At 46.3% G+C, this 26850-nt stretch overlaps 1 protein-coding gene across 2 annotated transcripts in view; it reads right to left on the reverse strand.

The window, feature by feature from the left end:
- Positions 1 to 648: 648 nt before the first annotated feature.
- The window catches only part of DDX31 (DEAD-box helicase 31), a 45025-nt gene continuing 18823 nt past the window's right edge, over positions 649 to 26850 (reverse strand). Inside the window, exons 17-20 of one of the 2 annotated variants that reach the window (XM_066563036.1) lie at positions 21486 to 21567; positions 15305 to 15416; positions 9992 to 10172; positions 649 to 2801 (exon numbers count right to left, since the gene is read on the reverse strand). In XM_066563036.1, coding sequence (XP_066419133.1) covers positions 2651 to 2801; positions 9992 to 10172; positions 15305 to 15416; positions 21486 to 21567 — 526 coding nt within the window. In that variant the 3' untranslated portion in view covers positions 649 to 2650. The remainder of the gene's footprint in view (positions 2802 to 9991; positions 10173 to 15304; positions 15417 to 21485; positions 21568 to 26850) is intronic. The other variant, XR_010784752.1, reaches the window with a different exon arrangement.

The raw sequence follows: 26850 nt of genomic DNA on the forward strand, positions 1-26850 counted from the left end.
CAGGACCAAAGCCAAAACCAAAGCTGCAGCTCCACCAACACTGCCAAACCCAGCTCCCACCCAGCCAAGACCCCTCAGCACACACCACGTACCTCAGAGCAAGAGGGGACAAATCCAGGAGAAGTTCAGGGCAGCATCCACCTGCTCCATGCCACAGGAATGCACTGTCACCCCTGGCTGCTCCTCTGGCATTTGGGTGCTCAGAGGATTTGGGAACCTCTGCACACACAGCACCCTGGTGCTGCTGCAGGTGGTGGAAATGATGGAACTCTAGAGCAGCTCCAAGCACCACACCCTGCCCTGCCTGAATGAAAGGGTGATTTGAGTGAAATCAACCCCAAACCTACCAGGCTCTTATTGAATTGAGTGGTGCACAAGGGTAAAGCCAGCTCAGAGCCAAACTGGAGTTGCCCAAGTGTAAATGAGGGTAGAATTTGACTCCTGCCCACCCAGCCACAATTCAAACACCTTTTTCTCATCAGCCTTCAAGTTTATTAAGAGAAAACTCAGGTGCATGTGCATTTAACTTCAGGTGCATTTCTTTTAACACTTTCTTATTCAACAATCTCCTCCTCTATTTCCCTAATCACTCAAGCTATCCAGCCTCTCTGCTAAAGATGGTGAAGCTGAAAGAAAAAGGCACTCTAATATTTTTTAAAAATCACTTTATTCATCATAACCATTTGTATTTTTTCATGCCCAGTTAATACAGGCAGCAATGAGATCTCCTGATGTCTCTCACCTACATGCTGTTGGCCTTTTTTCCTACTATTATGAATTTGCCACTAGTCCCTATTAATTCCTATGTGACAGTCAGCCAGGAGAAGGTCATGTACTTTCCCTTCATGCACAAGATCATTCCCAAACTTGCACTCTCTGCATCATTCTGAGTCATTTTCATCCTCAGGGGTTTCTTTTCTGTTTAAGTTGACATTTGCCTTAAACCTGATTGCTCTTCCAAATAGTTCTCATAACTAAATCAGGTGGGTTTTGTTATTTTATTTTAATCTAATAAATGTTTGTGACTTCATTCTCTCTGAAAAATCATGGTTAATTTGATACTGGAGCCTTTTTATCATCTTTCAGAAGTGTTGAAAAAAGTATTGCAGTGAAATCAGAGTGCTTAATAATTGCCTGGGAGGAAAGAAAAATTCTGGTTTCAAAAGTTACCTTCACTTCAGAAATTAAATACTTTGGGGCTGATTGCTGCTCTCCTACAATCCTTTGTATGACTCACTACAGCCCAAAGTAGGTGCCCTCAATTCTGCATTTACAAGGCATCGTTTTCATCTGTTTATACTCCTTTTTCAGTACTTTTCTTCCTTCTGACGTCTGAAATTGCCACTATTTGAGCACTTTCTGCTCCTGCATTAAACATGCCTGGCTCAGGTCATGGTGGGCTGCTCTTCCTCATCCCTTTCCTCGAGGAAGACACGTGCAGGGAGCAGAAAGTTGTGTTTTGGCTGGGTTTGTGCTGTTTCACCCCTGCCCTGCTTGGTGCTTGTGCTCTAGGAGGGGCTGGAAGAAGCAGAGGGAGGGACAGGTGGGGGCTCACCTGTAGGGAAATCTCCTGCAGGTTTTGGGGGCACTTTCCCACTCACAAGGCAGTTTGGGTTTCATTTCACACACTGTGGGGAACATCTCAGCACACTGGGGCCATCCTGCTTCCCTTTTCCCAGTGTCCCAGCTCTCTGATGGGAACAAGATGGATGGCAAATGGGAAAAGCAAGAAGTGAAATCCATCAGCTCAAAGCAGGCCCAGGCAAGGCAGAGAACCCCAAAAGGCTGGGTCATGACTGGCAAGGGTTTGCAAGAACCTGCAAAGGCTTTAATGTTCAGAGAGGTGAGACATCTCCGACTCCCTGTGTGTTACATAACCAGGAATGACAACATGCTGCAGGCAAGGAGAAGTTTGGAGAGTGCTGGATTGCACTCTGGCTCCTTCCCACAGTGACAATGTTTGTCCCCAGGAGCTCTGACAGGGAGAGTTCTGTGCACATGGGCTCTGCCCCAAAGGGACTGTGTGTCACTGCACTGAAGAGTTCTCCACAGTCCTGCCCCTGGCACCCCTGCAGGTGGCAATTCTGACTAACAGTGACCAGGGACAGACCTTGCCCAGTGCACAGAGGACAGGAGAGGAGGTGGCAGCAGCATGGCTTCATTACCTGAGACAGGAGCAGAAGTGCTCCCTGTACAGTGACAGGGGACAGGGCAGATTCCCCTCTCCATGGTGCTCCTCCCCTGCCATGTTTACCTGGCTGGAAACAGCAAGTGAAGGGATGGTGGAGTGTTCCTAAAACAGAAAAGCACCTCCTGCCTGCCCAAACTTGTCTCACTTTTATGTTGCACACACATCACCTTTCTCTGAAAATCATATTTAACCTTTTTTTATTTTTCTTGCTAAAAAGCCATCTTAGGAACATGGTGCATCTTCAGGAGGCCACATTGAACTGCAGCAGTACAACAGGACACGCCCAGATTCCATTCCACTCGGACCTATGGAATGAAGGGGAGGAGGCCAAGATCCCCAGGATCCCTCCCACACTTGCCTGATAAATTGAAACACTGCTCAGCTGCTTTGGCAGGTCACCCTGACCCCCGGCTGAGGCACTCGAGCAGCTTTTACAGCCAGTGACTGGAAGGGCCTGGCTTATGTTGGAATCTGCTGGTTGCCAGCTTTCCTCGGCTTTTTCTTCCTCTTCTTGACCTTGGCTCCAGCAGTGTCCATCCCACTGGAATACTCAGAGCACAGGAGCTCAGCAAGGCGACGTTTGCTGTGGGTCTTCTTGAGCAGCTCAGACCTGGGCAGGGGGAAGAGCAGAGCAATTCAGGAATTCAGGAATTCAGAACCCCTTCTCCTGCTGGGTGGGTTCCTGCAATGCCACTGACAGCTGCACATTAGAGAAGGAGCAGCTCCCTTTCCTTGAGGCTTGGTTTGAAATTCTGCCTCGTGCAAAATTAGGTTTTGTTGTGACAGGTTTCCACAAAAGTGGCAAAATATCACGGCGTTTTTCAAAGCAAGCCTTTGTTCTGTACAAATGCTCTTGCAGGGGTGGTGGGGAGAAGGAGGGAAGCTTGTGTGCCTGAAGGCTGATGAATGAGGTGACACAGCAGTTTGGAAATAATAATAATAATAATAATAATAATAATAATAATAATAATAATAATAATAATAATAATAATAATAATAATAATAATAATAATAATAATAACAATCCTAACAGCCCAATGACATTGAACAATGGAAACATTTTATAAATAGAACTTAAATCCAGAGCTTGAAAACACACCCTACTCCCAAATAAACCAGGGGAATAATTAGAATGTCATGAGTCTAAACCCAACAGATCCAACAGATTTTCTTTTCTTGCAGTGTCCTGCAGCCATCCCATGCACCTCACAGCCTCCCCCTCCAGAGACTGGCTTTTGCAAGAGTAGCTGCATTTTGCATGGCCACCAAACTCCAACATGGATGTCCCTGCAGCCCTAAACTGCCAGCTGTAAAATTAAAAACCCACTCAGCATTTTCCCACCATGAGTTCTGCCACTGTCCTGCTCCATAACTTTGGGCAAAGCTCACCCTCAGTTATTTAAAATACAATTTCTTGGGTGCAGGATCAGTCATTCCCTAGCTCATTCCCATGGTCCTGGGCACAACAGGGCATCCACAGCTACTGGTGTTGGCATGTCCCACCCTCCTCTTCATCACCACAGAGTCACAGCCTGGTTTGGGCTGGAAGGGGACCCTAAACATCACCTCATTCCTTGCACTAGACCAGGTCCAACCTGAGCCCCTTCCAGCCTGGCCTTGGACACCTCCAGGGTGCACCTCTCTGAGCAAGTTCTAGTAAGGACCTGTAACAGATCTCAAGAGTTTCCAGAAAGACAGAACAGAAATCCGTCTGTCCCTCTGCACAGGAGGGAACTGAACTGAACAGCAGCCCCAGAGAGCTTTGGTGACAAGACAGGGACTCAGCAGCCCTAAAGGTGACACCTTCTAGCACTGCCTCCAAGTCCCTTCAGGTGTCCAAATCCATGCTGGGTGTTGAAGAGAAGGAAGAAATTCTGGCTGCAGCAATGGACCAAGGCATTCAAACACGCAGGGAGGACAAGGGAAGTGAACCCTGGCTGCCTGGGGTGTTTTTACTCCCTTCCCAGAGCCTGTGCAGGGGTATCCTCTGCTCAGCCCCCTCCACCAGTGGGTGAAGTTCCTATTTGACACTTTGATTGTTGTCTCCAAGCGTTTCCTACAGTAATTCCTGGGTTTCCAAGCAACACACCAGTTTACTTAACAAGAGGGAACTCTGCTGCAGAAGGACAAGGAATCCACCAGTAGCTGCAGGGCTGAGCTGCAGCTCAGCAGGGAGGTTGTCCAACACTTTATTATCAATCAGGTGAAATTGCTGCCCAATTAGTAAATCAATACTCCCTGCTGAGGTGATCAGCTGTACACAGAAAAGCAGGGATGCAGGGAAAAGGGAGCTCTCTCCCTCTAACGCAGGGCCACAAAAATCAATGGAGTTGTGCTGTGGAACCTGTGCTCATCACAGAAGAAAAGCAGCTGTCAAGGCCCTGTGTAACCATGAGATGGAGGAGCTACAGGGAACCAGCCTGCAGTGACAGCACACCAGGAAACTGCACCAGCTCAGGAGCCCTGATTCCTGCTGTAGAGCTGTGAATTCCCCTCTATGCCCAACTGCTGACAGTCTCTGGGAGCAGCAAGATAACCACAGGGCACCTTCCCTCACCAAGGTCACGAGACAAAGCCCAGGAGAACTGAGCAAGACCTTAACACTCACCCCTGAGCATCCTTGGGCAAGGTTTTTTAATCTCTTTGCCCTCCATGTCCATTCTCCCACCTCCCTGGGCTTTCCCTGGTGCTGAGGGCTGGTGGGATGTTAATTTAAGGGAGCTGTGTGGTGATACTGTGGCAAAAAGCTTCACAGAAAAGCTGTAAATGTAAAGATGCATTTGCAACACAGACAGAACCCATGTTCCCATCACTGGAAAAGCACATGGATGATGAGCATCTCTTGCTGTGATCTCATGTCTAGGTATCATGGTGTACTGAGACAGAGGAAGGAATAAAAGAGTCAGGTTCAGAGCTGCCTGTGCACATCTGTAATTAAGCTGCAACCTCACAAAAGCTGGTACCAAGACCCTCAGCAGAGAGACAATAAGGAAAAAGAGGAACTGTCCCCAGATGACTTTGGTATCTCCTCAAAGGCTGGAAAAGACCAGGCCGAAGTTTTAAAGACAAAAAAAAATCTGTTCTCCTTCAGAAAACTGGGATTTAAACACTGTTTAAACATGAGAAACTTGTGAATCTTGCTAAATACATCACTGTATGATGAAAAGGCAGGAGAGGAACATCTGGAAGGAAAAGTGTCCATTGAAGGAAGAGTAAAATCCTCCTCTCTGTTTCAGTTCCCTTCTACACCCACTCACAGAGCTGCTCCCAGCCTGCTGCTCCCCTTCCCCACCTGGCAGCCACAGGGATCCCAGGGATGCTGGTGCTGCCCAACCCTCCATCTCTGAGGAAATCTGAATGCTTTGGACTGATCTCCTGGTGCTGGCTCAGAAGATGCCTCTGCTCATCTTTCACCTCAGTGTGAGTGATCTTGTTCTTGGAGGTGCCTCTCAACCTGGCTGGCATCACTGCCTGTTCCTTTGTCTTGCTGTGTGAGATGCTGCTGCAATGCAGTGCACAGGTGTGGTGACCTTTAACCAACTCCCAGCATCTGCAGCATCCAGAGGCTCCCAAATTGCTCCAGCTGAGGCAGGAGGAGGATGAAGTTCTGACACACAGTCCCAGAACTCATGGTGTGTCTTTGGAGAGAGCCGAGGAGGCCGTTCCATTTATCAGAAAACATTTCAACGTGGATTGCACCATCAATCTGCCTGACAGCATCTCCAACAGCTCCTTGACACTGTGCCAGCAGCAGAGCTGGGTTACCTCTGGGCCAAGGCTGCTGCAACACCTGCTTTTCCTACTTAGAGCATTGGATGAACCATCTGCAGCCAATGCAACCCTGTTTGGGTTGGTTTTGCTGCTGTTGTTTTTGCAGAGTGGGGGCAAGAAATCCATCAGCAATCCTCCACTGCTCTCGACAGGTCAACAGATGGCCCAGGTCCTCTGCTCCAGCTGATGCAGATGCTTGAGAAGACCAAGGAAAATTATTACCCAGCCAGAATGAGCACCAAGCCTGTTCCAGAACACTCAGGGCAGGGTGGTCTCCACACTGGGGTGTGCTGAGCAGCAAAGCCCACCTTGCCCTACTGAAGGCAAATGCATTTCAGCCACACAGAAACCCCAGTCTCCCTTTCACTGCCATCCCTTGGTCTTCACCCTATGGAAAAAGGACAAAAGCAGCACTGGGAGGCTGGGATCCTCCCAGGATTCTTGCTTCTGTCAGGCCCTTTTTCAGCCTAGAGAACAGAATATATTTCAATTAGAGAGAGATGACAATTTCTGGTCTACAGCCCCCAGCACAGAGGTTTTCCAGCTCTGTGGGCAAGCACTGTTAACTTGATTGGAGATGGAGCAAAGGCTCTGTGCTGCAGCCACAGTGGAACAGGACAGTAATAAAGGGCACTGCTGTCTGCAGGACACAATCAGAAGGATTTTACAACTATAAAACTTTAATTTCATAAGAGGATTTCTTTTATAACATCATGATGTGGTAGCCAGGACTCACCTGTGTCCCTGAACTGCCTTAATGAAGAGTGATGGTGATGTTTCCTTTCACAGCAGCCATGTCTCTTACTCTCATTTTTGGCTCCATTTGCCCATGCTCTTACCTGAGCTCCAGTTTGGCTTTCTAGAGCAGACTGCCCAAAGTGAAATTCCCAGTGGGCAGAATTCCAAAGCTGCATTTTGACTAATTAAGTGATATCAGGAAAGCTCTAAATGTGCACATAAAAACTGGCAAGCAAAATGCTTCTAATGATGAGACAATTGCTGTGCAGGGAGGCCCAGCTGCAGCCTTGAGTCACAAGCCCCGTACTTTTTCAAAAATTGTTAATACCAAGATGTTTAAAAGTGGAACCACGGATGTGAGGGGGGAGAGAAGGTAAAAGGACACGAGTTTGCACCCAAAGGAAACTGCTGCCCTGGCCACAGACACAGGGCTACAGGGTCTGTTTCCCAGGAGCTGTCTGATTCTATCTGACCATGCTGAAGAATGAATTAACACAATGATCCTGCAGCCAAAGCCTCCAGGCCATGCCCATCTCCACATCAGAGCAATGGCACTGTGATAATGATGTACAGCAGTGCTCTCAAGCTCCTCTCCCTGATCCCATCTCACTTGAGGGTTGGGCTTAAACTCTGAAGCACGAGGGGGTTTTCACCTTTGTTTTTATATCACTTTTTGCATATGCTGTAGCAATTCTTGATACTCATAAGTAAATTCAATCCTTCTGAGCATTTCTTGCATCAGAAATTCCTGTAGCAGGGAGTTCCACAGACTGAGCTGAACTAAAGAGTCACCTTTCTTTGTGATGGCTTGAACTCACCAAAAAACCAAATTAAGTTGCAACTGCTCACTGCAGTGAAAGCCTTTGGGGGCACACACTGATTTCAAAGGGAAAGCAGGCCCTCAGTTGATCCAGAATGCAAAAGCCTGAGCAGCACAGGGATGCATGGTGGAATGGCAGTGGGTCTGTGGCATGTGCATTGTGAAGGAGTCAAAAGACAAATCTATCTGGCCTGTCAGCCACTTCCTCGGCGTGCTGCGACTCCAGGCGAAGCAAGGACAGCTAATCCCTAAGTGGAGGTGGGATCAGCTTCCTTGCCTCCAGCCTGCAGTCAAAGCATGAGCCCAGACACTGACTAAGCTGATGTACTGTAATTCAATATGCAGTATCTGGTTCTGGTGCTCATCTCTCACCTCAGCACAGCACTGCAACTTTCTGAAAACAGCGCCGGCAATTATTTTTCCGCCTTCAGATCGGGTTTTGCAAGATCCACCCCAGCTAAGGGGACAGCTGGTTTGCACAAAGACCTCTGAAAAATGCATGGAAGTTGACATGGGCACTGAGGAGAGGGCTGCTCCCACATTTCAGCACTGAAACATCACACACCTGGCTGCTCCCTCTCGCTGCCTCACCTTCCCCCAGCAGGCTCTCCAAGGAGGCGCCAGGCACAAAAGGAGACTTCAAAAGAAATGAAAAGTTTTCTTTGTCCTCTTAAGGAAACATTTAATGATTGCCTTTACCCCACTTTCAACCTGGAGTGCCTGCTCTTTATTCTCTAGACAGGTGCTGAGAGATGAGGCCTTTAGTGAGCAGCCTGATTAAAAACCAGTATCAGATGTTGGGAGACAATGTGTAATACGACAACCAACACTCACAGCATCATGTGAGAAATATAATTACAAAGATTGCTCTGTGACTGTGCTGTTATAATTTCAAGCCTTGCGTTTTACAATTAGAAACCATTTGTCTTCTAAATGGCAGGCTAAGTTTTGCTTTTTGCTTTCTGCCAGAGTGAAATCAAGAGCAATTCTCTAAGTTAATAGCATAATCTTGGATTTATGCAAGTGCAGACTGAATTTGAATCAATATTCACTTTCTCTAAACTATCCTATAAATACTAATATATTCTCTCCCTTTATTTATTTATTTTTTTAAGCACACACAGATAAAGCTGATTAAAGCCAAGTTTCACAGGCAGGAACAATTGTTGCACATCACAACTTTGGCTATTTTTTTTTGCAGGGTCTTAACTTTGCAGATGCTCCCGGATTTGAAATCTGGAGCTTGAGCCGTGAGAGAGCTGTGCAAAGTCTGCCCACTCTCCTTGAGCTGCAATTCTGTGATCCACGTGCAAATGAGCTCTCAAATCACTCTCAGACCATTTGTTCCAACACCTCCACATCCCCCAACCCCACAGCTCCTGTGTGTAAATACCTACTGTATCTTGAGCTTGTCTGTGCTCTAATGGGATGAAGACTTGGGGAGGAGGAACCCCCATCTAAAAGAGGTTTGTAACAAGGGAAAAAGTAGCTCTAACAGAGTAGCAACATCACAGGAACAGAGAGAGGCATTGTTACAGGCCGAGTAATCCTGTGACACGCTACTGTCACTCATAGCTTGACACCCTGCTGGGCCAGCAAGACATCAAAGCCCACCCCATACCATCTTACATGCTCTTTATCAGCTAATCAGGCTATTCTTCCCGAAATAAAGCTCCCTTAAATCCCCTGCTCACAGGGGCATTCCCATCCTGTTGCCCATCTGCTGAGGAGGGTCAGCTGGAGCAGGAGGCAGAGCACTGGCCTGTCCCTGGTGGCTGCTGAAAGCAGGACAATGCAGGCTCCAACTTTTTATTTTCAAATCCCTTCCCCTTGCAATTTTTTTTTTCTTTTCACAGGATAGGTGCATGTGCAAGAGAAGTGCCCAACCCTGGAACAATTACGTGGATTAGTGCTTTAATTGCATGGCTAAGGTTTGCTAACAGGGTTTGTAGCAACAATTACACGGAAAAAGTCACAATTGATGCTGATAAAGAAAAAAGATTTTCCTCCTTTGAATTATTGCAATGATTTTTCTGGATCCTGCCATTGCTCTGGGGGAGAGAGCATGTCCTCAGCTCTGTGATCCCAAAGGAGAGGATTATCTGTCCTGAACCAACTCAGAGCAGCCAGGATCAGATGCACTGAGCACCTTCAGCTCCCCTGCAGGCACAGAAGAGGGTTCAGGGCTCCTCCAGCAGCACCAGGGAGTCTCCAGCTCCTTACCCAGAACAGCCCTGGGCACACACCAGAGGAAATAGAGCTGCAACTCTGGGCTTGCTGCAGACTATTCTCAGGAGAGATCCCACAGGATTTTGGAGAAATTCTTTTTCCAGAGCTACTCACACCTCCAGGTTTGCAGAAGGATCATTTCTACCAACAGATCAGATTTTTTTACACTGGACTCCTGGAGCAAGCCCAACCACCTTGAAGAGCAAAGCACAGCACAGCTCAGGAGCATGAGGCTGACCTACCTTTTTGGTTTTGGTTTGGTTTTCCTCTTTGAGCCTGCAGTTGGAAGAGCAGTCAGGTTCTGGGGGGCATCTCTCAGCCCAAAGCTCTTGGCCACATGACCCAGGTGGAGAGATTTGATGTGGAAGATGTGCTTGAGGTCCTTGGGATAGGTGGTATAGGCACAAAGGAAGGACTGCAGTGCTGAGGGGAAGGAAAAACACCAGTGAATTCTGTTTGCTGCTGCATTTATATATATATATAGATATATACACTTAAAGATTCAACTGTTCCAGCTGAAAGGACGTGGGGCTGGTCCTTTGGGACACCTTCTGGTCAGCAGCTGGCAGGAAAGGTTGGCATGTTAAAAACCTGTGAAGGCTGCACAGCACTGGTACAATCCCAAAATGGGAAGGTAGGTGCTGGAGAGGTGTTAGGGACTGAAACAAAGCTCCATTGAATTGCTGGGTTTGGCTTCTGCAAGACTGCTCCTTTGGCCCCAAAAGGTGAATTTGTGGCATTTCTCTCAAGAGCCATTGATACTGAATGGCAGAAGATAAGAGGAGAGTGGGAACAGAGATGCAGGGATGAAGAAAGAGAAGCATGGAGATGGCACAGGAAGACTCCTCTGATATTAGAGTCCCAGTAGTCCATGCATTTTTCACCAGTTACCAGCTAGTCCCTTATAAATATCTGAGAGCCGGATGGATTTCCTGACTCATCAGCACACTGAGAACAGAGCTCACCTTCTCAAAAGGGAAAAATAATAGAACTGTGTGCAAATTTCCCTTCCCATCTTTATATTCCTGTAATGCCCTTCCCTCAGGGCTCATTGCTCTAAAGACAATCATCCACTAATATGAGCACTACCTCTGCTCCTCCCCATCCCCAGAACGTTCACTACACCCGGGCTGGCCCCTGCTCTGGGAATAAAGGAACTTCCAGGAAGGAAACTCTGCAGCTCAGAAAATGCCTCTCCTCAATCCCCTGCTTGCTAAACCTCGTGTGTCCCCCCAGCCCTCAGTCCAAAGCACCTCCTGCATCTTCCTCTCCCTCTCACTCCCTCCAGCAGTGAGCTCTAAACTCTCACCTCTCCTGCCCTTGCCTGTTGAGCCACCGGACCAGCAAGTTTGCCCACAGCTTATGTCTAATCTCTTGGCAGCAGCCGGAGATTGGAGTTTATGAACAGTAATAAAAATGTCATTTTAGCAGATCAGCTCCTGGAAGGACCCAGGGAATCCATCAAAGCTCTGTTTACTGAGCAAAGCGAACTCCTTTTCCCAATCGATGAGAAGAAAAGATTGAGTTTTTTGCACCTTCTTCCCAATTTCACAGTGCTGCTTTTTTAGAGGCTTCTGAGCACCAGGAGACCTGTGTTTTCCCAAAAAAGAGAATCCTAAATTCCAAATACTGTCTCAGTCTCCTGTCTGAAGGCCATCCTTCTGAGGGCTTATAAACCAGCTCAAATGCTCTCAAAACTCCTGTTCTGCTGTTATTTTTTTTTCACGAAGTTATTGGTCAAATTCACCTATGAGAAGGTGTAACTCTTCAAAGGGAACAATAGGAACTTGCTCCTGCTTTGAATTCAGTCCCATTGGAGCTAATACAGCTGTCTGCCTCACAGCATTTGAAATGGCTGATACTAAAGATCCTGTTATTATGAAGGCTGAGCTCACCTCCCACAGCTGTGCAGAGAGGAAAAGCTGCTGGCACCAACTCCCCAAATCAGAGTTAGAGAATCAAAAGTGTCAAAGGCTCCCCTCTTCCCAAAGTCCTGACAGACATCCTCCAGATCCAGCTGTGAGCCAGAGCACACTAAACCAGGGAGAGCTGCAAGGCACTAACCCAGAGCTGAGCTGAGAGCTGCAGGTCACAGAGCCAGCCCAGGAAAGTGCCTCACCTCCAAGCAGCTCAGAGCTGAGACGTTCATTACAGCACCCAAGAGATGGAAATGAAGACCTTTGTGGATGAGATTCTTTTAAAAATCTTTACTATCAGGTCTTTAGACCTCTCAGGGTTGCCAGAGCCATGTTTTCTGGCCTTTATGTGCAATTAGAGTGGCCAGATACTGAATGCTTTATTGGATTTTTTTTAAAGTTGAAATTCTTTTATGATTTTGTGATCAAAGAGACAGAGCTTTAGGAAAACAACTCACAAAGACTGGTAACAGTGGTGACCAGGCCATAATTCATCTACAGGGTTCCTTACCTTGATGCCCCAAGAACAAACTGTGGGAGCTGTTGAGAGTTTTTGCCACACCAACACAAGTCTAAGGTAACAAGTACTGGCTTGGAGTGGGATTTGGACTTGTGCTCACTAAGACAGAGGATTTAGATTGGTCTTTTGCACCCCTGCATCCCCATTTTTTTTTCTCCAGGAAAAGTAAGTGTGGAAAATCAAAGGAAGAAAAGAAAAAAGCCAGAAAAAGAAAAAAAAATGATGGGGGTTAGATGGGCTGGTTTATTGTTATTTTAAACAGGGGATGAGAGGGTAATGGGATATGAAAGGGAGACAGGTGACATAACCTGTTCACCAGGCCCTCAGCACTGGCCCCAGGGCATGGCCCCAGCAGGGCTGGATAAACTGGGAGGCACTTTGCCAGAGCAGCTGGGAGCAGGAGGGAAGGATGCACCAAAACCATCACTGATTTGAGCACTGTGCCACAGCCCTGGCTCCTGTGACTCTGCTGGGCCTCTCCACACACAGGTGCTGAGGACAGAAAGGAGGAGGCAAAATGCTCAACTGCTGGCTGTAAAACTGGGAAGTGAGGAGGAGGAAGGCAGGGTTTGCTTCCTCACCCTCTCTGTAACTCAGGGGCACACAGGATTACTCTCCTGAGCCCCTTCTGGCCCCACAGCTCCAAAGTGAAGCACCAAAGTGAAGCACCTACCTCCATGCAAAGCCTTGGGATGAGCATCCTCCGCTCCCCAAAAGGGACTCCACTCTTGCTGAGGTTCATCCTCCAGGTAGCAGGGCCCAGGCAGACCCCTCCTCCCACCCATCTCACTGCTGATCAGTCAATCAAGTTTGAAGGGCAGCACCTTCCCTGAACCATTTGATTTGAGTGTGAAAAGCACAGGAGCCAGAGGCAGAAGGGGAGAGCGGGCAGGGAGCCACTCTCCTTTTGAAAGCAGGCTGCAGTGCAAACACTGCTTATTAACATTGACTAGGTCAGAAAATGGGGAAAAACAGAAAAAGAGAGAGAAACAAATGCATCTCTGGCACAGTTTCCAATTGATTGTCTGCCATGAAAGCAAAAGCCAGCTGCCATGTTAATTATTCATGATGCCTGGCTCAGAGGGGAGGAAGAGGGGCTTATGGAAGCCACTCAGCAGTGGAAAATTTGCATATGTAGATAGCAGAGTTGGAAAAAGAGGTGGAGTGCTCCTCTACAAGATAAATGGGATGCACAACATTTCAGCATTTCCTGATGTATTTTCTGTGGCTAAAGAAGTTATTCATGCTGAGGTCAGCAACAAGTGTGGGTGGGTGGGTGTGTGCACAGTGACCCTGGGTAGAGAGGAACCACAAAGGTTTTTTTAGGTGTGACCAGAGCTATTCTCTGGTTGTTCCTGTCACAGGCATTTCAGGTTAGAAGTTTGCATGGGGTACAAGAAATCCCAGGGGGGAAGCAGCAAGAAGCTCATCCATGCAGAATGAAGGATTATGATTGTTTCAGTCAGATGTTTTGAGATTGTGGATTTAAAAGAGCAGCTACAAAACTGCACCACACACCTGAAAATGGGTGCAAGCTGCTTGTGTAGCAAGTCCAACACTTTCACTGCAGGAGGAAGGTGTTTGAAAACCCCAAGGAACTGAAATCAGCACTGCAACTGCTGGAGGTGGGGTGAGATTCCAGCCCAGGGATGTGCAGTGGAGGGGGGAGAGCAAAGAGTGAAACAGCAGAATTTCAAATTCTTTGCCCCTCAATACAGCCACACATAACCAAAAGCATGCAGAACAATTGGGGTAAGCAGACAGTCACAGCAGGTACACTGGATTGTGTCATCACCTGAGAAGGGAGTACAGCTTTCAGAAAAAAACAGCACCTTTGACCTCCTGAACAATTTTCATGCTGAACTTTTATCTAGAGAAAAGCCTCTCCTTCTCCAGTTTCTCCAAACATTGTACAACTCCAAGAGCAATTTCCCCATATGGTTTTGGACCCCTTGGAAGGTGATTTCAGGTGATTTCACCTGTCCCACATCTGTATGCAGGTGCACACAGCAGGTACACAGAATGGTAGACAGGAATGATGCAGACCATTCAAATTCATCTCACTGGTTGAATTAAAATTCATCTTAAACTGGAAATTAAATTAATTATGAAATTAAAATTATTTTTAAATGAAATTAAAATTCATCTTAAACTGGAAATGCTGCAGAACTGAAATAACTTCTATACAAGCTTAGAGAGCAGGGCTTGACTCAGAGAAATGAGGCACAAAAGAAAACAATCAGGAAGGGAGATGTGGGAAGAGGAGACTCAAAACAAGGGGAAAGGCTCCAGTCCTAAATACTGTGAGTTAGAATGGCTTAGTCTCTTTCATAAAGTGTTTGCATTCTGTGGACTTGTCTCAGTAACTCTCAGTCAAATTCCCAGTAATTGCCCAGGAGCTCTGGGGCCTGACCTCCACAGTGCCTACCCTGCACCACCTTTATGGCTCCTGTCAGTTTGGTGTTTCTTTTCCTACCACATCCCCAGCAAGATTTTAATCCTTCTCCCAAATCTGTTTTCCTCTTGATTTTCCAAACTGAGAGGAAGAAGGGCAGAGTCTCTTACACTGCTCAGTGACAACTGTTTGGAAAAGATGGCACATCAAACCCCAGACTTGCACACAGCTACAATTACCAAGTCCATCCCAGTTTTTATTCTCCCTGTCTTTTTGAGTTGTTGCCCCTCTCTCTTTTATCTCCCATCCCACACAACCATCTCCAATCCAAGATCTTTTACTGGTCAGGGTTGCATGTTGCTTTTCTGGCTTCAAATTCACCCCTGGGGTGAACTGGAGGCATCTGATGGGAATTGCAGCAGGATGTGGGGAAGTCACCCATCCCCTTCCCAGCACAACCCACTCACTCCTGTGATTGGGTCAAAACCCTTGGATGTGAATCCCACTGAAAGCCAAGACTAAATCTCATTTGCACATAATATGGGAACACCAGAAATTAACATTTAATATCACCACAAAGCCTTCTGGGCCTGCCTCAGCCCCCTGCAGAGCCCAGCAGCCCCAAAATGTTTCTTCCAGGTCTTTTCCCTGATGCTGTGCCCCAGAAGAAAACCTTGGCAGCTCCTCTGAGCCCTTGTGGGATAAGTGGGAGGAAATCACTGACCTTTCTTGGCCCACTGGACAGTCCCCTCACTGGAGTGGACGAGATTTTCAAATTTTGTCTGAAGAACTGTGGCCCTCTCCCGGACTTCCTGAGGGTTCTTGCCACAGGATTTCTACCAGGGAGGCAGGAGGATTAGAGGAAAGAGAGAATTTGAGTCAGGAATAATGAAGCAGTTTACAATAGATTTAATAACAGTAAAATCACACAGCAACTACCCAGGGGCCAACAAAGGTAATCCTCTCAATATTACTAGAGGAAAAAAAAAAAAATCCAGATAAAGATGTTAAAGTCAGAGCAGCCAGTGAGCGCCGTGTGGTGGGGAGAACAAATCAGTTTTAATTTTGTGTTTTCTAACATCTATCACCTACCTTTTTCCCTTGTTTTTCTTTTCCCTTCCCTTTTTGGTTTTTTTTCTTTTTGTTTTGCTTCCAGGTACAACAGGCCAGATCCCACTGCCAATTTCCATTAGAATTATTTGGAATAACTCCCCCCAGACCCTACACTAACAGTTTCAGAGTGATGCTGCAAGCTCCCCTGTGCCCTTCCCCAAAACACCCAGGGCAGGAGACCATGAGATCCACAACCACCCCCAAGCTCCAGAGAAGAGACAAATTCAGCAGCTGTGAACAAAGGCAACCAAATGAACTTCTCATCAATTCCAGCATGGATTTCTACATGAAGTTTCCTGACTGCCAACACATCATATTTGACTGGAAGTGCCATCACTTGGCTCCTCTAGAGCAGGACAAGCCCCTTGCACCAAAGGCATGACAGAATAAACTTCCTCAGGCCAAAAGGGCAATTTTGCACGTGTTCCAGCTTTCCTGGGATCAGACTGTGGGATGCACTTCAGGAAATGGAAAACAAACATTCCTGGGAGCAAGCTGTTACTGGGAGGAGAAGAGAGGCTCTCTCCCTCTCTGAGGGATCCAGGCAGAGAAAGGAAATGTGGAGCAAAAAACAAGTGGAATTTTTGATGGAAAGCTGACAGCAAAGTGCAAAGCCAAGCATCCACGGATGTGCACCTCTCCCAGAAAAGGGCCACAGCTCTCCAGTGTGACTCAAGGCAGGAACCAGCATCCAAGTGGGAGAGTGCCAGATCCAAGGCAGCAACTTGGTAGTGGTCAGACCCCTCACCCCAGCAGGGCTGACTGAATACAAACACCCAGCTCCTGGGATTCTGGAGGAGCCCTGTGCCAAGGCAGCAATCCTGCTGCTCCTCTCTGCCAGATCTGCATGCTAATGCTGCAAACCCCTCTTTCCTCTGCACTGCTGCCAGGCCAGAGCAGCCACATCCCACTGACACCACAAACAAACCCCAGGGACCCTGGGGGCTGCCAGCACCTGACACAAAATGCTCTCCTGTCCCACGTGTGCCACTCTGTACCCAACTGCAAATGTGCCCAGAGACAGACCTCAGATGTAGTTTAAATTTGCACTGTGCCTTCTCTGAAACTCAGGATCCTGCAGCTTCCAGAATTCCAGGTAATTCCTCAGCAAAGCAAACACACCTGGGGCTGCAGCTCCTGCTCACTCACTGCCTGGACTGCACCTCCAAGGACAGCCTGGCTGTTTGAACTCATCAACTCTCCCAGATTTCTGTTCTCTGCTGTCTCCCAATCCCCTCAAGAAAGGCTCATGACCCATCTCACAGAATCACAGCATCCTTCAGGTCAGAAAACACCTCCAGGATCATCGAGTCCAAACTTGGACTGATCATCACCTTGTCAACCAAGCCATGGCACTGAGTGCCACATCCAGTTTTTCCTGAACACCTCCAGTGATGGAGACTCCACCACCTTCCTGGGCAGCCCATTCCAGTGCTTGACCACCCTTGCAGTGAAGAAATTCTTCCTGATGCTGCACCTGAACCTCTCCTGGCACAGCTTGAGGCTGTGTCCTCTCCTCCTGTCCTTGTTCCTTGGAAGCAGGTCCTGACCCCCACCTGTCTGTGAGTTCTCTTCCCTGAACCTCTTTTCCTCCAGGCTCAGCCAGTTCTCTCAGCTGCTCCTCACATAATTCACTCTCTGGAACCTTCCTCACCTTCTCTGGACATTCCTTTCACAGGTTCCTCTGACTTCAGGTGTGCCCTGAAGCTGACTCCATCCCCATCCAAGAGCTCTGCAGAGGTTCAGCGACCCCCGAGTGGCCACTCCTTGTTGTCACCACCGACTTTCCACCTCCGTGAAACACAAAACTTTCTGGCCCCGCCTGCTCCTCCCAGCCCCCGGCAGTTTCCTTTTGTTCAGCTTCCTGGCAGCACCAAGTGTCACCTTCCCAGCGCTTTTTAATATGAATGTGAAATTAGTGAGGTTTGCCCTTTCCCCTGGCGGACAGAATCCTCTGTTATTAAAAAGTAAAGCACTTTAATAATGAAAACTTTTTCTCTTTTTCCTGTGTTTTAACTGTTTAAAATTAATGAGAAGGGCATAACGGTTGTCAAAGCGATATTGAAAGCTGGGTAGCCAGGACCGAATAAGCACGAAAATCCCTCCAGAGTGTTAAATAAACAGTGCTTCAGCCCCCTCTGAATCCCTGTGTTGGTTATTGTATACATTCTGTAACAGCACTCAGAATAGATCTGAGCACCAGGGAGGCAGAAAGGTTTCAGAATTCCAATAAAGGCCTCAAATTAAAGACAGCCTGGTGCGAATTCCAGGAGAAAATTAAAGAGACCTCAAGCTTAAGTGACAGGTGACTTGCTTCTGTGTCACAACTGTCAGGGGATTTAGTGATAATATGGCAATATATTACAAAGGACTTTTCTTATTCCCCCCTTTAGGTTTCAAAATGAGGCATCTCTTCTTCCTGGTGCTGGGGGAAAATAAAAAAAAAAAAAGTAAGACAAAAATGAGGGATAAAAAGCTAGGTGCATAATTTCCAAAGTGTGAGGTCAGTGCAAGAGATATAAATAAAAAAAAAGCAAATGACAGGAAACATAATGTCCCTGAAAAACAGCTTCTCCCCTCCTCCCATCTCCACTTTGTCTTTTATCCCCTTCAGACCCTTGAGACAGAACTCATTTTAAAATTGCACCCTAATGGGCATGAAAAAAACCTGTGTTTGATTCCTGTCTTCCAGGGAGGTTCAGCTAAAAAACAAAAAAACCCCACCCCAATAATAAAAAATCTAAATTTAAAACTGACTCAGAGGCAAGCTGTGAAAATAAAACCTGCCCATGACTGAGTGTCTGGACAGATCAAATAAATCACTGCTACTGGAAGGGCATGGAAGCCATTCCATGTGCTTTACTCACACAGGCAAGCTTTAATCCTGGTTTGGATGAGCAGGACAATTAATTTGAGACCTTACACATTTTTCCAAGACCCCAAAGATAAAAGCCTACCCCAGAGGTTTGCTTGATCTGCATCCCCATCCCTCTGTTAAACAAGCAGCACTGCTGCCATCACAGAGAAACAGTGGGATAGGAGAACTTTTTCTGCTTTGTGATTCCTTAAAATCCTGTTCTGGCAGATCCCAAACCACAGGCATAATGAGTGTGGACAACAACATTATTTATAAGCTAAAAGAAGAAATGCAAGAGAAAAAAGTCAAAGTGCAATGCTATTTCACCAGTTTGAGACATCAGGGTAAGTCCCAAAAATGCCAACTCCACCAGGAAAAGATTCATGGATTTCTGTCAGAAAAAGGAAACTTCCCGTGATGAAGATGGCAGGTTTTAGGTTTGAGAGGTTGGGATAAGTACTGAAAACTTCTGATTTCATTAAGAGAACATGATAATGCAAAAAAAAATTGAAACACGGTAAGACGAGACTGAGGTAGAAAAGTTCATTCTTAAAACAGGTAAAAAAAAAAGAAAGATGGGGAAACCCACCAAAAAGGCTGGCTGTAACATCTCCTGCTTCCATTATACTTCAAAACAAAATGAAGGATTTTGTTTTAATAACAACTTTTTACTAACCTCCACACACCTTCTCTAGAACTCACCAAGTCCCCCTTGCCCCCCTCCATAAAAGTTGAAAGATCAAATTTATTCTCTTTGTAGGCAGGTGAACATTCACACGCCCAGACATAGCCACATATATATTTCATATACCTAAATATAAAATATACATTTTACAGGCACTTCAGCTTGCTCCCTGGCTGCACACAGAAGCCCAAAAAATACATGTTCCAACGTGGTACTTATAATGGACTTGAGTTGAGGCAATGAGAACTGAAGAGCATCATAATGAGGTTCCTGTGTGCAGGACTATAATATATACATGACTCAGAGCACAGAGAGAGTGAGAGCAGAGCTGAACCTCCCTCCAATGGCAACATCCCAACAGGATCAGGTTCAGCTCCTCCTGCCACCTCCTCAATCCCCCTGTCCCACTGCACTCTCAGCTCATTGTACTGTCCCTGTGGCTAATTTAGGGAATTTAATAGAGATTAACTCTCCTGAAAATTGGGAAATGCCCCTGCAGCTTCTGAGCTGACCACTCAGAGTCTCCATGGCAATATAAACATGGAGCTAACAAACACAACAAGTCCTTGATTGCATTAATATATTTTTCAAGTCATTCCTGAAGGAATCTGTTTCATATTGACAGAACTGCTGTAATTCCATCCCCATTAAATGATACAGGGTTTTTCCCAGGAAGAGAAACTCTTTTCTTAAATCCCAGTTCTTTCAGACTGAGTCACATAAAAACTGGTTATTCTGTATTTCTAAGTTCCTGAGAGAGATTAAAACCATCCTACAACCACAGTGGATGGATCTCAGCTCCAGTGAAGTCAACAGCAAAACCCCACTTGCTTTGATGTCAGAGGGAAAAGAGGAATTTAATCCCACCTTTGAAAGCAAAAGGAACCAAGTCCTTCTGTGCAGCACCTGGCACTGCCCAAACCAGCAACTGCTCCTTTCAAAGAGGGGCTGGGTTTAGAGCTTTTTGGAAGGAAAGGAAGAAAGCCAAAAGATGTGTATTTAAAAAATTCTGTGCTTAAATGTGCAGGGCATTTGACAATTTGGAAGCATGGTAGAAATACCAAACAGGTTTGGTTAGGTTTTTGTTGCTAAAAAGGGATTTTCTCCTGCTGCTTTTCAAAACTTAAATTGAAGTTTCCTGGAACAAAACATGTTCTCTTTTTTGCCCATGTCCCATGAAATAACATTCATCTCCACATCTGGAACAGTGAATAATCTGTCCCAAGTCAGTAACAAATTTAAAGTACAATTGCTGCACAAATGGAATTGTTGAAAAAGTCTTCAAAGGAAATCTGAAGTCACTCTCCCTATAAGCATATTTGGGACAAAAAGAAAGTATTTATACATGGAATTACTTAAAATAATTTCTGCACTAACAAAGCACAACTTTGTTAGGAGGTGATATCGTAGGAATGACCCAGCCATTTAAAACACAGGCATTACAGGCTGATTTCAGCCAAAACCAGTGATGGGAGAGAGCTTTAAACAGAGCTGCATCTCAGCAGAGCTCAGACCTGGCTGTGTGTGAGGGGCAGAACACTGAACATCTTTCCCAGGAACACCACAGCCCCACCAGCCAGCACCGGGAACGAGGAGCCTCAGACACGGGGTAACAAAGGCACAGGCAGGCAAAACAGCAACAAGAGGGAAGAAAAGAGTGTGTGCTGCATCATGCTTGACACATTCTTGACTTCCATTCAAAATGCAGGTTCTTGCAGGATTTAATTTGCCAGAGCGCAGCAACACCCAAGACATCAATTGCAAATGAGTGAATTCTGTGAATTAGCAACTTGAAGGCAGACCCAAGGCTTGCCCAAGTCAATAAAAAGGTGCCTGTCAACCCAGGCAGCTTTGTTTTAGGCTCCAAGTAAATTACAGATGATAAAAACCCTGATGTAACACATCACCAAATGCATTTTCCTCGTTTCTTCAGAGAAGTTGAGAGCCATTTGTCATCTCCAACAGGATTTTAGTGCAGAAACACAGGAAAAACATTGCTCATGAAGAAACACAGAGCTTTTGCATCCAGAAACCTTCCCTGCCTGTTACAAAGATATTTGCTGAACAGTTAGCAAACAACTGCTTTCTGGGAACAACAAAAGACTGAAAAATTGTGATATAAGGTAGTTCTATAATTATTAACACTGTCTGACATCATGGATATAAAGACAGACACTGAGGCAGGCACACTTGTGATGTTGGACTGGCAAGTGAAAACTGGAGCAATTCCAGAGCAGCAGAGGAACTCACCTTGTTTCCTGGTCTGTGCACCTTGAAGCGATCATCTTTCATCAGGGTGGCTAACACCTTCTCCATCTTCAGCTCTGAAACACTGGGGCAACAGAGACAAAAAATTACTGTTTCTCCTGCTTTGAAACACAGCCTGGAACGAGCCACAGACTGGTAATGGAGAGCAAAACAATTGAGATTCACAGTTCAGCTTGGGAATTTATTCCTGATATACACAAGGTCTTAGTCCAGACACTCCCTCATCACCCCTGGAAGTGGAACTACTGTAAAATCCCAACCCCTGCTTCCATGGCACAGAGACACAGTTTCACCCACCATTTTGTCACTGTTTTAAGCCAACAACACACACACTCCAATTGTAGCAGAGAATCAAAATAACTGAGGGCGGACTTTCCATCCACTGAAAGCCTCCTTGGCTCTCGACCAAGAGGAACTGATTAAAGAAATAAATTGGATTCACTTCCATGATTTTCATAATTTTTCTTTCCTTGCACTGAGAAGCACCAAGACAATTGGGAAGCACCTGGTTATTCTTTTCACCAAAAGAAACTCAAGACAGAGCTGAAGCAGCTCATAACATTAATGCTTCCTGTAAATTTGTTTTGTAACTATAAAGAATAAGATCTGCAACCTCCACCTTGAACCCAGGGATTGTCCAACATTTCTTTTTTCACTGAATGCCATGGGCAGGAGCAGGTTGCTTGTGTAACTGTGAGAAAGAGACTGAGTGGGACACCCACAGGCTGGAAACACCTGATCCACTTTGCTACTCCAGCCACATCTTGTCTCCTCCAGTTTAGCTCCCAGAGTCTCTGGAATGAGACACAGTGCTCAACCCTCACTCAAAGGATGGTATTTTCATGTTTACACATGAATAATGACCACACTCACAACACCAAAGAGCTGAAACTAAAGCTGTGCAAAGACACAGCTCCTCCTTCTCATAGTCACTCAAGCCCAGAGGGTAACAACAAAACCCTGAGGAACTTTCCCCATCAGCCAATTCCCCTGCAACTTCAACTTCCATCCCTCTGGTCACATTTCTTCCCCACAGGATCCTGTGTGATTCCAGCTCCTGGCTACCTCACTCAGGTAGAGCTCACAGGCACTTCCCAATGGACAAACTCACCCTCCAATTCATTTATAGCCTCAAAAGCCACCTCTGACACCAGACACACAGTTTGATTTCCTTTCCTGCTCTGAGAACTCACCTCCCCTCTCATCTGAAGTGCAAAGCCAAAGCCCAGCCCATTAGGGACTCCACAGCATTTTTTTTTTTAAATACAGGAGACTCATTCAGCTGTCCTAGCCAGGCTTCACACTGGGCATTTATTTTCATTCTGTCGACTCACATTCCTCCTGTAGGCTCAACCAGATGATTTATTCTCCAGTCCTGCTTGCATGACACTGCTGGGTCCTGCTATGGCCCAGATATGGAAATGCTTAGAAACCTGCTTCATTTCCAAGTGAGCAGTCCTGCTTAAAGGTGCATTTACAGGACACTAGAAATTCTTTGTCCTCTTTAACACTGTCCTAAGGGGCACACACACCCCAGGTGACAGCACAGGAACAGCTGTGCAGCTCCAGGCCATTAATATTACAGCTGCATCCAAACTGGGTCCCATTTCCAAGGGAATTACTCAGAGCATAAAAGCTGAGGTCTGTGGGCCCAGATTTTCAGTAATGGGCAAAGGTTATGTCTAGAAAAGAAGCCAAGGAGTTCACTTGGGATTAAACCAATCTAAGGAAGAGAGAAATCTTTGGGGTCCAACAGTTCTCAGATTCCTGAATCTCAGCTGGTCAGAAAGCTGCCTGTGGTTTCTGAAAGGAAGTATTGCTGCTATTCTTCAATTTGTAAAGTACAGAAAGAAATTAAAACAACAAGGATATCTTCTTCTTTTCACTCCAAGCTCTCTACCATCTGGCTAGCAGGAATGGATGAATTTCTGCCACAGTGTTTGACAGGATATTGTGATCCTCACCTGCTCCCCATCCTTCCCAGCTAAAGCAACAAAACCTTTACTTTTGCAACCTGCCTTTTCAGCCTCAGCCAACTCAGCATCACAGCAGAAGGCAAGGAGAAGGTGCAGAGGAACAGCCATCCAGCCTGGAAGGGATGGGCCAGAGTGGCCACAGGACACCCTACAAGGGAGAGCAGCCCCGCCATGTGCAGCTGGGCCACCCCATGCACAGATTCCTTCACAGAGGATGCAGAGACAGGCTGGGCAGTGATGGGGGAGAAAGGGAAATGGAGCATAAAATGACAACCGAGGGTTCCTCTGTCTGGTTTTGAAAAGTATAACAGCAAATTAAAACATAAATGGTAACCACTTAAGCAAGAGGAAAGCAGACCTCCCCCTTCCCCCTGCAAAGGTTGCTTTGACACGGCTATGAATGAAAATGTCAAACCTTTGACATTGATTTGTCGGAGTTGGGTCCTCCCCTCCCCTGGCGTGTCGCCAGCAACAGATACCAGAACTGGGTTCACAGCAGGGAGCAGGGAGGGGAACAGCACAACCCCCGAGCAGGGAGGGAAACGACTGGAGCAGGGAGGGAAACGACTCGTGCCTTCACGGTGATGCCTCCTCCTTTATAAATTAGTTAGGCTGCTGTTAGCAGATAAAGAAATTATCTGATAGCTGTCGAGGCAGGCGCTGCGAGATTGCAGCTGAAGGGGCTAGAAGAGACATAAAGGAAAAAAAACAAAACCAAAACCTCGCATTTCTTCTGCTTGTTGCCTCCTCCCTTTGAAGGGAAATCTGTTAGTTTTGCTTGGAGCTGAGACAGAACATTTTGGAGTCTATCTTTTTTTTTTTTTTTTAAAGAGGGAATGGAGAGAAAACATGAGTGTGCACGTGCCTGCACATCCACATTTACAGCTGGGCAGAGCAGCCACAACTTCCAGCTACGCAAAGCCCAACCTGAAAGTTGCAGAGAGAGGAGGCAGCTTTGCTGAGCCCCAACAGGAATTACTGATCTCAGCAGAGCCAAAGTGAGATCGTTTTGGCAAAGGCTAACGCTGCTTTTCCACACTGGAAGCCAAGGAGAGGCTTCAGGTACCGGTGAAAATTAATTGCAAGCGATTTCCAATTTCAAAGGCAGTCATCTCTAATTCCGAAGTGGATTTTCATCCAGGAACAAAGCCATGTCTGCTCTCATTACTTCCGACTCTCAACATTCCTGGACTTACTCCCATGCATGCTGGGGTGGGTGGAGGGGTTTAGGAAAAAACTCTGGGTCAGATCCTCATCCCCTGTAAACCAGCAGAGCATTGCTCATTTACACCAGCTGAAGGCTGCAGGGACACATCTCATGCTTTGTCTTCTTCAAAATACATATTTTATGAAGTATTTACATTTCAATAAACCCAGCGGGAACTTCATTTAAAAAAGGAAAAAAAAAAAAACCAACAAATTAAAAAAAAAAGAAAGATTCACAACACACACTCATCCTCGACAAAAACCTGAGAGATTTAAAAATTAAGCTAAGAATGGGGAAAAAAAGAAAAAAAAGCAAACTCCAGTAACTTGTGCAGACCAAGTCAGAGGGCAAAAAGATTTAGGGTAAAGGAACAGAAATGAGCAGTGCTTAAGAGGCTCGGTGACAGTCCAACACACGCTGTCTTTCGCCCTCACACTGAATTAAATTGTCAGGATTATCACCATAATGCTCTGTTTATGAAGGGTAACGGCAATTTGTGCTGATGGCACTTGCTGCCTTGAGCTTCAAGCTGCCTTCCTGCATCTTCTCAGTAATTCATCAGCTCCCTGCTCTGTCCCAGTGCCCCTTCTCCTCATCCTCTGTGTGGGAAGAGCAGAGAGCTTGGATTGCCCCGTGCCCGGCAGGCACTCGCTGCCTTTCCTCTGAGGATGGGGGTCAAGGAAGGCAAATTACACTCATTTCTGGCAAGTCCTTCATCTGCAGAATGTAAAACAAACAAGCAAAACAAGAAAAGGCAATCCCCAGTGTCATCTGGCTCTGAAAAGCAAAGGAAAAATAAATTCACATAAATCTCCCCCTGCTTATTCAGAGTCTTCAAGATTCCTGAAGACCACGGCCAGCTCAACAACAGGTCTGCTTAGCAGACATAATTACCAGCCTGAGTGACACTTCCCCAAACTTGTTAAAAAACAACAACATTGGATAAAAGCATTAACATTTAAAATAAAAAGGAAGGAAATTTCTCTCTCCTTCCTCTAACACTACCAAAATATTATAAAATAGAAAAATAGAACTTTCTACTTGGAGTTAAAAATTCGCAATTATGTGGGATTTCACCTTTAAATGTCAGTGCTGTTTGTTACATGAAAAAAAACCCTGTCAGCTTAGCCTTCCATGTCTTGCTGGTGTCTGCTTAATAGATAGTTACCTGGGATGATGGATGGCTCTTTGTTAGACCACTAAATGGCTCACAGCCTAGAATAAGCCTGTATTTACTGCCAACATTTGTTTGTTTCAAGGATGCAAAACCAAATTCGATTCCAAGCAGCTCCACCCGACAGAAACACAAGAAATAAAAGGGAACTAATTTGTGCATGAGTTTACAGGGCTCCATCAACACTGCCACAACACTGAAGGGACTCTGCTGATGTTCTCAAACGCTGAGAGACAGCAGAGCAGGGAGCAAGGGGAGGCACAAACACCCAGCTGGCTGCTGAGGAGGCTGGAGATCCTGCCTAGAGATGCTGAGCAGCCAGTTGTGGGTTTTCTCTACAAAAAGATCATTGTGAAAGCAGGGCTGGACTAAAATCTCATCATGTGTCAGCCATCAGGTACCTGACTGCACACTGGGCTGGTTCTTACTGAGCCTGGCTTGCTCTCCTTGCTGCTACTCCCAAATCCAAGTCAGAGCCAGGCAGGCTTGGAAGCATACCCCACTTTGGGTCTGCAAGAGTCCACCCTCCCTTTTTGCCTTCCAGGACCACACTGGGCTCTCACCACTTGCCAAAGCTTCTCCTGTTCCTGTCACAAGCCACTTAAACAACACATCTCGGTCAACTAACTGCAGATATCACCCACAGCTCCCCAGCAATTTCTCCCCCAGATCTCTCCCAAAGGGCCAGCACAGTCTCTGACAATATGGTGCCATGCAGGCAGAGGGCCAGGGACCATCTGACAGGCTTGTTTGACTTGTGATCTCCACACAGTCACAAGATTTGTCATAGATTTGAACCCAGGGCCAGAGAGAAAACAATGGAGTGCAAAGGACCTCTGACTATCCCTGCCCCTCACCACACACACTCACTCATGCACAACCTGCCAGGCTGATGATTTGCACACACTTCCCTCTTCTCCTTTTGCTAGTCTGGGGCCAGGCCTGGATCACGAGAATTAATAAATTCTTATTAAAACCTGCACGAGACAC

Source organism: Molothrus aeneus, chromosome 19, assembly GCF_037042795.1.
Source record: "Molothrus aeneus isolate 106 chromosome 19, BPBGC_Maene_1.0, whole genome shotgun sequence".
In the NCBI taxonomy this organism is placed as follows: Eukaryota; Metazoa; Chordata; class Aves; order Passeriformes; family Icteridae; genus Molothrus; species Molothrus aeneus.